Raw genomic sequence first — 13,505 nt, forward strand, 5'->3', positions numbered from 1 at the left:
TTGGTGTTTGCAAGTTTTTACCTGAAAGGCAGATATCGTGGTTATCGTCTGTTAGAGACCACCCAACCAGGATGAAGAGGCAGATGAAATATTCCATAATCAGATGGGAGAAGTCTTATGATCGCTAACCCTTGTTCTCATGGGGAACTTCAACTTCCCAGATGGAAATAGAATACCAGCTGGAAATAGAATATAGCAGAAAGGAAAGAGCCTAGGAGGTTCCTGGAGTGTGTGGAAGATAACTTCCTGACACAGCTGGTGAGTGAGCTAACTAGGGAAGGCACCCTGACGGACCTGTTGTTGGCAAGCAGAGAAGGACTTGTGGGTGATGTGACAGTTGGAGGCCGTCTTGGGCACAGCAATCATGAAATGACAAAGAGTTTTGGATTTTTAGAGAAGTAAGGAGGGGGGTCAGCAGAACTGCCACCTTGGACTTCCAAAGGGCAAACTTTGGCCTGTTTAGGACCGTGATTGACAGAGTCCCTTGGGAGGCAGTCCTGAAGGGCAAAGGAGTCCAGGAAGGGTGGACACTCTTCAAGAAGGAAATCTTGAAGCCACAGGAGCAGGCTGTCCCCATATGCCAATAGATGAGCTGGCAAGGAAGAAGACTGGCCTGGCTGAACAAAGAGCTGAACTCAGGAAAAAGAAGAGAGTTTATGACCTTTGGAAGAAGGGGAAGGCTACTCAGGAAGATTACAAGGATGTTGTGAGGTTATGTAGGGAGAAAATTAGAAGGGCCAAAGCCCAGCTAGAATTTATTCTGGCTACTGCCATTAAAGACAATAAATACATTAGCAACCAAAGGAGGGCTAAGGAGAATCTCCATCCTTTATTGGATGTGGGGGTAAATGTACTTAATGCCTTCTTCGCCTCAGTCCAGCTGTAAGACCAGCTGTTCTCTGGGTACCCAGCCCCCTGAGCTGGAAGACAGGGATGGGGAGCAGAATGAAGCCCCCATAATCCAAGGGGAAATGGTCAGAGACCTGCTACACCACTTAGACACACACAAGTCCATGGAGCTGGATGGGATCCACCCAAGGGTACTTAAAGAGCAGGCAGAAGTGCTCACCAAGCTGCTTTCCATTGCTCACCAAACCACTTTCCATCACTGATCAGCAGTCCTGGCTAAACGGAAGGTCCCAGTTGAATGGAAGTTAGCAAACATGACACCCATCTACAAGAAGGGCCAGAAGGAGGATCTGGGGAACTACAGGCCTGTCAATTTGACCTTGGTGCCAGGGAAGGTTATGGAGCAGATCATCTTGAATGTCATCACGCAGCATGTATGGGACAGCCAGGTGATCCTGCCCAGTCAGCATGGGTTTATGAAAGGCAGCTCCTGCTTGACCCACCTGATCTCCTTCTATGACAAGGTGACCCACTTAGTGGATGAGGGAAAGGCTGTGGATGTTATCCACCTGGTCTTTACTAAAGCCTTTGACACCACTTCCACAGCATTCTCCTAGAGAAACTTGCTGCTCATGGCTTGGGCAGGCATATGCTTCACTGGCAAAAATATAGGCAGGATGGCTGGGCTCAGAGAGTTGTGGTGAATGGAGTTAAATCCAGTTGGTGGCCAGTCACAAGCGGTGCTCCCCAGGACTCAGTACTGGGGCCAGTTCTCTTTAATATCTTTATCAATGATCTGGATGAGGGGATCGAGTGCACCCTCAGTAAGTTTGCAGATGACACCAAATTGGGTGGGAGTGTCAATCTGCTAAAGGGTAGGAAGGCTCTACAGAGGGATCTGGACAGGCTGCATCGATGGGCCGAGGCCAACTGTATGAGGTCAACAGGCCTGAGTGCCAGGTCCTGCGCTTGGGTCACAACAACCCCAGGCAATGCTACAGGCTTGGGGAAGAGTGGCTGGAAAGCTGCCTGGTGGAAAAGGACCTGGGGGTGTTGGTCAACAGCCAGCTGAACATGAGCCAGCAGTGTGCCCAGGTGGCCCAAAAGGCCAACAGCATCCTGGCTTGTGTCAGAAATGGTGTGGCCAGCAGGACCAGGGAAGTGATCGCCCCCCTGTACTCGGCACTGGTGAGGCGGCACCTCGAGTGCTGTGTTCAGTGTTGGGCCCTCACTGCAAGAAAGACATTGAGGTGCTGGAGCGTGTCCAGAGAAGGGCAACAAAGCTGGTGAAGCATCTAGAGCACAAGTCTTATGAGGAGCTGCTGAGGGAACTGTGGTTGTTTAGTCTGGAGAAGAGGAGGCTGAGGGGAGACCTTTTTGCTCTCTACAACTGCCTCAACGGAGGTTGTAATGAGGTGGGTGTTGGTCTCTTCTCCCAAGTAACAAGCGATAGGACAAGAGGACATGGTCTCAAGTGGTACCAGGGGAGGTTTAGATTGGATATTAGGAAAAATTTATTTACCGAAGGAGTGGTCAGGCATTGGAACAGGCTGCCCAGAGAGGTGGTAGAGTCACCATCCCTGGAGGTATTTAAAAGATGTGTCATTGTGGTGCTTGGGGACATGGTTTAGTGGTGGACTTGGCAGTGTTAGGTTAACAGTTGGACTTAATGATCTTAAAGGTCCTTTCCAGATTAAATGATTCTATGATTCTATACTTTTTCTTTTGTTTGTTTTCTGTCATGTAGGCTGTCTATCTTATTTATGTTTTTCCCTTGTCTAGTTTTTCTCTCCCTTTGGTATAACATTCCTTTCCTCACGAGAATACTGTCCTCTTCTCCTAACAGTCTTAGGAAAGACCACTTCTCTCCCAGCTCTCCCGGTTTTACATTAGTGAACCTTTACCCACAGTTCAAGTTGCAAGCGCTGGATCAAAACTATTTGGAAAGGTCAGACCTTGCCAACTGCTTCCTTGGCTTGACTGAGAAGCATGTCTACCCTTTTGGCATACACTATCAGCTCTGAAGCCAGTCACCTGCAGAGGTATTCATTAGCTCACAGTGTAAAAACACTGATAGCCATGGGTGGGAGGCAGCTGGGAACAGGAGAGGAATTGGAGGCGGCGGGATTACAACTTTCTGAGGGTGAGAGGACACAAGGTGCTTCATGAGAAAGAAGTGGAGCAAGTGGGTATGAAGAGGTAAAAGATAAATACAACACAATACCTAATAGTGATGACACACATTATGAAAGCAGCCTGTTGGTCTAGATCCTGGTTGATCTAGTTCCTGAAGGCAACTGCTTGTGTAGACCAACCATTTTGTGCTGTGTACACATGGTCCATATCTCTGCTGTTATGCATACGGACTGTGTGTCCTTCCTGTCTTGGCCATTAAGAGAAGGGAGATATACTACACTAAGAATTTCTTGCCACTACACATAATATCCAAAAGTGGTGATACAAGTCAGCGTGGGTGGATTTGCACAGGCAATCACCTCAAAACTGCTAGTGACAAGAAACTTCATCCACAGTTTTGGATTGTTGCTAACTGTTGATTCCTCACAAGAATGTGAAGAATCTGAGAAGAGATCTAAATGATGAGTTTAGTGCTACTATGTTGACACCAACACTCTTTGGTAGATTCCAGTAATGTGGAAGGAGTACTGCAGGTAGCTTTAGAGATATTTTCTGAGGAAGGATTAATAAAGCTGTCTGAAGGTGCGTGTCACATTTAAGGTAGTCTAAACTCTTCTGGAAAAGAAACACTATATGATAGTAGATCTTGAGAGAGACTGTTATTCATAAGGGCAATGGGCAGGGAAAATGCTTCTTAATAGCTTTTAGTTATGTAAGTTAACCAGATTTAACTTGTATTTCCTAATATTTCTGTGGGTTTGGAGAAGAAATTTGGCCAAACTGGAAATTCTGACAAATTAAAAGAAATCTCTGTAATCTGGACATAATATCTGGTTTGTAAAACAGGACATATTTATTTTGCATTTTTTTACTTTGCTCATGAAGAAGAATCAGTTTCACCTGGGAACAAACATATGAGGTTGTCTGAAGAATTTCTAAACTATAATTCATCTCAGAATATTTATTTCAGCTATCTTTTTACTGCATGAAAACTTTGATTACTTTTAAAAGTAAAATTTTCTGGATAAGTATGATACATTTTCCAAAATTTTTATCATTTTTGGTTATTTTGAAGCAATCAAAAATAAATTTGCTGGGATAATACAAATATACAGTGCACTTTTAAGCACTTTATTCTAAATTGAGTTGCTGTACTTAGAAAAACTGCATATAAAATTATCTAAAAGTAGAAAAAATTGTAAACTAATACCTTAGATTAAATTTATTTATTTTTTTTTTAATAGCAGTCAGGTAAAATTCTCTAGCTGAGAGCAATACTTCACAGTGGCAGTGTTGAATAGGCAACAACTCCACCTTCATTCAAGTTAGCAGCAATGTTATGATTCATGTTGTGATAATAGAGAAACCTTCCCTTGACAATTCCAAAGACAGATCTAACAAGGTGCTTTTTGATGGTAAATCTTTGCACATTCCCCCAATGGCTAATGATGAACATAGCTCACAGTTTCTTGTCTGGGTCTTTTTAGTCGGTAGGAAACCATGTCTGAAGTCCTCCTAGACCTTTATCAGGCTTTTGGATTCAATTTCTTTTTGAGTTTTGATTTTGGTTTAATCAATGGAAGAATCAGAGTTATGATATTATTTTCCATAAAAGTAAATGATTTTGCAGACTGTCCAACATTTCTTTATTCTTTGCACTAGCTTAAGTTCACCTTTCAGACTTTAATATCCCTTAATACCCTTTACCCAGCAATATCTTAATATCATTTATACTGGTTTGTATTCCAAATAATGTTTTGCATGCAAAATTGTTACTATTTTTTGTTTTTTCAGATGCAAGAAAAATATTTGAAGGGATTTTTTTTTCCCCTGAGCAGTTTACTTCAATAAACACATTTTCATTGCAAAAGAATCAGAGAAGAATCTATTTTATAGTATTTTTTATAAATAAAATCTTTTATCAGCTACTTATTTTATTTTTCATGCTTCTTAATATATTTTTATATTACCTAGAAGGTAACTGATCAGTTTAAACTCTATACACCTAAATTACTTTACATGTTTTGAATACTTCTTAATATTTTATTGACTTTTAGTTTTATGAAATTAACCAGATAACTCTCTGCCCCTTTAGAAAACTCTTCTCCAATCTAAGTAACAATACTATTTTGCCTTTAAAACATTTCATTCAGTTCTTTGCTTAAAATTATTCCTATTTCATGTTTGGGCTCTTTGATTCACACAAAATTACTGGAACAAAGCCTCCTCTCTTGGTAAAAGAAATATATATTCAGTGTCTTTCACTAAGAAAGGGCAACTGACATCTATTGTCCAAAGACAAGACCTCTAAAATGAGGAGAGGTTTTAAAAAGAAATTAAGTTGAATTTGTATTCCCATTCGACTGGCATAACTTCTTCTTCATTCAAGCAAGACATAGGATGTAGTAAAGAATGCAATAAATGTTCAAGGTTTAATTCAAACCCTCTAAGCAAATTTCCTGTTATACTGCAAGAAGATATGGCTTCAAAGCTGATCCAAACATCTGGGAGTTCTTCAATGAGTGATACGAAAAAGAGTTTGCCTTCTTGCACAGAAGCTGATGCAAAGTATCTGGAAACAGAGACCTGTCAGATGTACGGTCTAACAGTGGGTATGTTTGTGCCCAGCTGATTAAAAGTAAAAAGATTTTACTTTGCTGCCTCTGCTGCTGGAATGTTCTAGCCTCTCTCTTATTTCTTGTAGCGTATGATGTGTCTGATGCTGTTGCAGCTGCTCTCAATATAAGGTCATATCCAAAACGGGGTCAAAAAACAGAGGAAAGTCAAATGTGACACAAATACCATCTTCATTATGGCTCTTAAGTGAAAAGTAAGCCCTCTCTGAGAGCAAGTGAACACATGAAAAAGAAGGGCCCCAAACATGCAAAGTGTGGTGGAAAAATTGCATGCGCACAGGCAAAGGGTGAGAACAGAAGAAAGAAGAGCTTTCCTTTACCTTGAGGGTGTGAAGCACAGATTCAGTTCTAGAAACCTTGCGGCTTTTACAATGCAACTCAGCTACCAGTTGAAGGAGGTTATTCTGGGGAGAAAACCAGCCTTTGAAGAAAACAGCAAACGTGAGCCAGCCGTGAGTCTTTCTCTGCAGTAATTGCTATGAGGAATGACCACAGCTCATGCTGTCTTGTTTGGGGTTTTTTTGTTGTTGGTGGTTGGTTGGTTGGTTGGTTGGTTGGTTGGTTGGTTGGTTGAGGGTTTGGTTTTTTTTGGAGGGGGGGGTGGTGCTGTTTAAAATGTAGTACATAGTGGCAAATTATCTATGACCTATTCATGCAGCTTTCAAAGATGAGGTAGGAGGATTTTGAACACAGTGGGAGCCCAGACAGAGGTATAAGATACAGATATGAAGGGCCTGCCCCTTCAAAGGCCATTAATTATAAGATGGGTGTACAATAGAACATGCTTTCCAATCCAGGACATACATCTATCATGAATAAAGCTGCAGACACTGTACATTACTGGAAAAGCTACTGAAATAGGTGAGGAGGAGACCCTGCAGGCAAGTTTGGCATGAGGCATGACAAATACATATTTTGCTGTACGGCCCAGGAGGGACAACCTGGGTGAAAGCCAACAGTGTCACAAACCTGTCTGCCAAAAGACAAACCTTTGTGGCACAAGGGTCCAGTGCCACTCACGAACTGGGCAGGCTAAGCAGGAATACTACAAGCTTCTGGGCTTCAACAGGATCATATAAGAGTGAAAGTGTCATGCAACATGATCAATGTTTCTCTATGGAGAGACAAAACATAGCACCTGGAACTGACAGTGACCTAACATATGAAAAACCTGTGAAGAATGGATTGGATTTTTTTGTTTTGTTTTTCTAAGTGTTTTTTTAAGAATTAGAACAGTTGCCATTTCCTCTTGGTCTCTTTTAAAGTCTGATAATTTGGTGATAGACTAAGGAGATTCTTCTAGCAAGAGGACTGCTCAGATCTCCTTCCTCTCTCCCCTTCCCCTCCATCCCCCTTCCTAAATCAGTTTAATAGTACTTAGTGCTAGGGTAATTTCTTTCTAGTATGGGTGTCTAGCCCTGTCCTACTTCAGACCTCAAGGGGTTTTTAAAATGCAAACATCACACAACAGTGTTAGTGCACTATGGCCACATAAACTACCACCTCCAAACCATACAAGCAGTGGAGTTCACGTGCGTGGCTTTACGATACGGCATGCTGTGCTCTCACCAGCTCCTGTCTGTCACTATCAGCATCCCAAAGACTGACAGTGGCCTGAAACTGAATTGTAATTGGGAGTTTTGGTCTGAATCAAGCAATTACCAGAAGTGCTAAACTAACTGTTTTGCAGAACAGACTCTTGATTAACCACGGGTGCAGTAAAGGTAGAAGCTTTCTCATTTACTTACGTATCTCAGTCTCTGCTCGTGTAAGTTTAAAATGATAAACTTAATTGACTGTTACCATTATCGTAAACTTTTCCAACAGTTGAGAAGTTATTTAAATGAAAAGAAAACACAGGGCCACAAACACCATTCTTCCGGACAGAGCATTAACCTTTGGCACATTGTAGGGTGCCATTTTAAACTTGGCTGCAGTGGTATTATAAACAATATTATGCACACAAAGATATTAGAAACTTTACAAATATTACTGAAATCTTACAGTACACCTGTGAGGAGGGTTTTATTTTGCTGACTTAACAAGAAATACATAGAGAAGCTGAGGCATAAGAGTTAAGCAAGTTGATCAAGTTCACAAAGCAATTCTGTTGCAAAATAAGAACAGAACTCAATCTCACAATTTGAAGTCTGTGTCTTTCCCCTAAAATCATTATTCTTCCCCTTCAGGTTGTTATTTAGAAGTGTAGTATCTACCTTGTTTAATTCTATTTCCCCTGACACAGTCTATATTTCTACATTAAATAATGCCCTTTTGCAAACAGTAAAGTTTTATAAACACACAAAATTGTGGAAATAAACAAAAGTAGAGGAACTTACCCAAATCCAGAAAACAAACGACAGAAGAGGAAGAAGCCATAGCCCTGGACAAATGATGAAAGGAAGGCAAAGAATCCATTGACAGACATGCATATCAGGAGTGACTGTCTCCTTCCCACCTTGTCTGCCAAGCCTCCCCAGAAGAATGCCCCCACCATCATCCCAAGGTACACTATGCTACCTGCAATACACACACAAAAAAGGATGTTGTTTTGAGAGATACATAGCTCCACAAGTGACCAACCAAAAGGAGTTGATTATCCATATTTACAAAACAAACAGTACAGAGATTACTTTCTCCTTTCTCAGTGGATAGAAATTATATGCATAGCTTTGCAAACGTGTCTAGAGAGGACAGATTTCTACTGTGCCTTGTCATCTGTTACCAGACACACTGAAGCTTAATATAATTATTAAACTAGGCGCCTCTAGCTAAAACAATTAAAATATAGGCAAATAAGACTGAATGGGACAAATAATGCTACTATTTCCTCTGTAATAAACTGCATTCATGTTAAATACTGCAAAAATTATATCTTCCCCTACAGAAAAAAATTGAACGTTTCTAGAATATAAGCAGTCCTGTAGGGGATTAATCACTGGGAGTAAGATGTGCTAAGTCTAAAGGAAGCTGATTATGAAACAGACACTTTCCATTCGAGATCTATAGAATCAAAGATGTCCAGCTTAATAGGGTTTTTTCCTCCCTCCTACTTCAGTGTGCTGCTTTATTTAAAAAGGCACTGTCCTGTATACAGAAAAGCACTGGAACATGTTTGGGTTTTTTCCTCAAAGAATTTTGAACAGCTACATTATAGTTTAGATACAAACATTAAAATGAGATAGGGAAAAATTATTTTAGGGTGATTTTTTTTTTCTAATGTCAATGATGTTTTCAACATGTAGTACTTTCCCACAGAAAGGTAAGTTGAAATATTCAACACTTTGACCATTCACATCTTGGCATATTGTACATTTTTTCCTTTCCAAGAACAAACCTTCTGCGGGACATTCGGCAAAGATGCACAACAGACTGAGCAGAATGTCAGAAGAAAAAAGTAATTCCCAAGCTTTGGACAGAACCAACCAGATTTCTATTTTATTTGATACATGTAATTCTTTTTCCACCTACTTTCTTATTGAACTTCATGGATTGCGTTTTATTTACTGTCATGGTTTAGCCCTTGCCGGCAGCTAGGCACCATGCAGCCACTCACTCACTCCTCCCTCACAACAAGGGCATGGGGAGAAGAATGGGAAAAAAACACACTCATGGATGAGATAAAGGCAGTTTAACAGGATAACAAAGGAAGACAATAATAACAACAACAGCAGCAGCAACAACAACAATAACACAAGTGATGCCCAAATACAATTGCTCACCACATGCAAAAGGAAAATAAAACAATCTGACACCCAGTCTGTTTCCGAGAAGCAAATCTGCCTCCCGGCTAGCCTCCCCAGTTTTACACAGAGGGAGCATGAGGTCATATGGCAGGGAATACAGCTTTGGCCAGTCTGGGCCAGCTCTCCTGGCTATGCTTGTGCACCTGGCAGGGCGTGAGAAGGTGAAAAGTCCCTGACTTAGTGTAGACACAACAACTACCTAGCAACAACTGAAACCATCACTGTGTTATCAATATTATTCTCATACTACATCCAAAACACAGCACTATACCAGCTAATAGGAAGAAAAATTAATTCTATCTCAGCTGAAACCAGGACATTTACCTAGCAGTTGCTGCCATCTTATACATCTACTACAGAGCAGGAATTAAATATAAATTAGCTGGAAACAGCTAAAATACCAGCAATCCTTGTTCTGTGTCTCTTTTCAAACAGCCATAAGAATGGACAAATTCCCCAGCAACTCTGCTGGGCTTTAATTGCTGTTATGTAAAATTCTGGTCTCTAAAAGGATCGCCTCTGCCCTGCAGAAGGGAAAGCAAGCTGTAAAAAACACTTAAATGCCTGGGCTTGGTTAACTGCTTATTAATGTAGAGGCCACTCATCAGTATTTCAATGCTTTGAATTCCAGATGTTAACATTTGAAGTGCTGACATCTGCAGGGTCTGATGTACCCTAAAATGTCCCTGTTCCCCTTCATGTTTTGTACAAGTAGTTTCCACTGCTGCTTTCTTATGAGACATCATTTTAAAACATTTGATAGAACATTGTGTTAAATGCATATTAGCAACCTATAGAGTTGTATTTTGCTTAGGTGAGTATGCTGTTTTTATCAATGCCCTTTGCCATTGATTGTGACCAATACCAGCAAATCAGTCTTTTCTGCAGCTGCCTTTTTAGCCAACATAAGATAAGAACAGGATATTTCTAGACTGACTGTCTTCTCCATCAGTCCCTCAGGACAGGATGACAGATCCATTGCTGCTCATCTCAGGAGCATTAAATATCTCTATCTAAGCAAGAGCAACAAGGTCCTTAAGACAACAGTTAAATGTCTTCTCAAAACACCTTTTTTCAATGGACATTTTCTAGCTATTACTGGTATCTTAGTCTTTTATCAAAGGATTTTGATGAGAATGTAGGTAAATCCAGAATTTGCAGAATTACTAAAATATCTCTGCTCTCTTTCCTCTTAGCCCAGTAAGGACACAGACATTACAATACTCTTTTTGATTTAGAGGTGTTCAGCAACAGATCTTTATCAGATATCTCCTTCATTCTGATCAGAAATTTTTGTTCCAATAATTGAGATTTTCCTGAGAATGCACACGCAGCTCATACATTTTTTGGTCCTAAAGAGAAAAAGCTTGGCGAGCTTAGCATATTTGCTCAACTGTTTTAAAATGTCCCCTGTGGGCACTGTTACTGTACCATGTTACAGGTAGACCAATACTCACAAGCAGTTTGGAAACTTTATCCAGCAGAGCTGGTGCTTGCTTGTCAACATTAGTTGAAAGAACTTAGCAAAAATAGTTCAATAGTTGCATTGCCAGCAGACTAGTTTCAAAAAGGCAAATAAAAGGGTTAATTTTTACACTTAAAGTGAAATTCCTTGCATTCTTTCAGACATAAACATTGTTGGGCTTTCTCCATCAACATTGTAACATTAGAAATACTCAGAGAATGCCAAACAGTTTTGTATCTCTTTATATAGATAACTTTGAAATATTTTATGAAAATAATCTTAATTTCACCTAGTAATTACTTTTCTTGTGATGCACAGAAATATCAAAACGCTATGAACAATGAAAGAAAAAAGTTTTCAAGTCTTGGGAGTTTAAAAACATTAACCTTTCTTTCTTGATGTCCAAAGTCCTTTAGTCATTGTACTGTGCTTTGGCCTCTCTTATACCCATGTAATTCTCCTGAAGAGCATTCAAAAGACGCTGCTAAAAATAGTATTTTCCTCCTATCAATAAACTGCTATAAAAAAGCTGCTGTCTGAGCTGCTTGTTATTTCCCATTATATCAAGTTTGAATTTTTTTTCTAATTGCCCTGCAGACCCTCCACAATCCCTGTCTTCCAATAGAGATCTGTATTGCTTCCATCCGGAACCTACTGCAGCTACCAGTGGTACCTGCTTCAGTGTATTTTCCTGTCTGTCGTCTTGTTCAAATTTTCTGTCTCTATTTATATAGAACATAACCCTGCCTGCAGCCCATAAAGGAAGTTCCCTTCCTGTCAACTTTCAAATCATTCCTAAAGACCTTCCCTCCCCCAGCAATATTCACAATAAGCCATAAGAGTGACAAACGGCAAAGAACAACTCTAACAATGAACAGTTAAAATGGCTGAACAACCACCTAACAAATCCAAGTAACCAATGACATCAGATTATCATCATCCCTTCCTTTCCAGCCTTTGTAGCTCTTGTTTGTTATGTCATGCCACTGGTCAGAATATAAATCTCATGAGGAAAACACTTTTTTTGGTATGCCTTTCATGAATCATGTATTACATTTTGCTGAAATGTATATATGTAAAAATTAAATATCCTGGGTTTGGTCAGACCGTGCTCCCTTTTCTTATTACCTTTAAACACTGGTGATCAAAATAATAACTGTATGCGTCTACATATATGTATATAGATTTTAATCTACCATATCATCCTGCAAGTGGTTCTCCTTTTCTGAGCATCTACTTACTGGTCACAAAACTGGTGGATTTATTTTTCTTTTTGGTACAGCGCACTTGTGCCTCTAAATAAGTTAGCTTATACAGCACAAGGCACACGCTGATTTGACATCCACCATGATCCTAGAAACTTATTTTTAAAAATACAAGTTTATTTTCAAATACAAAGACTACTAATGATATCTGTAACATAAGTCTTTGATTCTCCACACGAAGTAACACGCAGTCTCAAACTTTGTCATTTGGTGGAAAGGCACTGAGAAGAAGCAAGTGGCAGCTGAAAAATTCATGCCATGCTAAAATGAATATTCTCTTCTATTGTTCTTGTACCAAGTTTTAACAACCTGTATTTTCTTTCCATAGCAGAAATTCTACATACTTCAATGATTTTCCCCATTGTAGAAATATACAAGACAAACGTTTGCATCCTCTTCAGATGAGGGGACCTGTGTCTAGAATTGGTTTACACCAAACACACTTTGGCTACCAGGTGGCTAGACATTTCATAAACAGATGTGCACACAGCATCTTTCAGGTTGCTAGCAACAGCTTAACCTTACAAAGTATCTGACCAAGAACTTCCTCAGTATCCAAACGCTAGTTATGGGCAGTTTAAGCAAATGGGATAAGAATACATGTGTGATGGTCACTGAGGTTCAGTTCAACAGTATTTTACTCCTTGTGTTGCCCCTAACTTCATTACTTGCCACTGTTTGTTGCAATTCATAGCCTGGTATCTAAATGATAGCTAAACCCTTCTTAGAAATCACTCTGTAAGTGTATACTTCACTGCGAGAAAATGTAATGAAAGTAAAGTCAGACTTCCTTGCAACAGAGAGAGTCAGGCTATGGGACTCACTGATGGTCACCTTTTGCTTTAACACGCCTATTATAAAGTAGATATAAAACTAGCCTGAAGTTGTTTTTTTCCTGTTGTGTTGTATAGATCATTTGAGCGAGGAATGCGTTTCATACAACTGGAAAAAATGCTCTCATTAAAAAACCCTCTAAAAATAAGATTAAAATATTACTTATATTTTGGAAAATGTGACTATAAATGTGGTTCTTAGCTCGAAGAGGAAAAAAACTAATTTCATAAGAATTATACTGTACTTTAATCACTGTTTTATTTACTAGGGTCTTCCCATATGCTATTGTTTAGAATTTTACAATTCATACTGAAGATTTTCAGTGCCTGTAAATTGCATAATGAGTTAAAATATCCAGATTTATCTTTTGTTTTAACCCTGATAAACAGCATATTCAGAGTTTAAATCATACATTCTTTCAGAACTACAATTAATTATAATCTTTTGATCAGAAAAGACTTTGAAAAGAATTGCAACCCATGCAAAAACTACCTTCAGTCAAACATAATGTCTAATTAACTGTTTATAATAGGATGTAGTTAAAGCAAACACTTTTCCATTAAGACAACAAATA

At 39.6% G+C, this 13,505-nt stretch overlaps 1 protein-coding gene across 3 annotated transcripts in view; it reads right to left on the bottom strand.

Moving 5' to 3' along the window:
• The window catches only part of SV2C (synaptic vesicle glycoprotein 2C), a 134,141-nt gene that overhangs the window by 70,133 nt on the left and 50,503 nt on the right, over nucleotides 1-13,505 (bottom strand). For 2 of the 3 annotated variants that reach the window (XM_054811100.1, XM_054811101.1), the window contains one exon: nucleotides 7,961-8,141. The exons of the other annotated variant lie outside the window; for it this stretch is intronic. In XM_054811100.1, the coding sequence (XP_054667075.1) occupies nucleotides 7,961-8,141 (181 nt within the window). The remainder of the gene's footprint in view (nucleotides 1-7,960; nucleotides 8,142-13,505) is intronic. 3 annotated transcript variants of the gene reach the window in all.

This window comes from Grus americana, chromosome Z (assembly GCF_028858705.1).
Source record: "Grus americana isolate bGruAme1 chromosome Z, bGruAme1.mat, whole genome shotgun sequence".
In the NCBI taxonomy this organism is placed as follows: Eukaryota; Metazoa; Chordata; class Aves; order Gruiformes; family Gruidae; genus Grus; species Grus americana.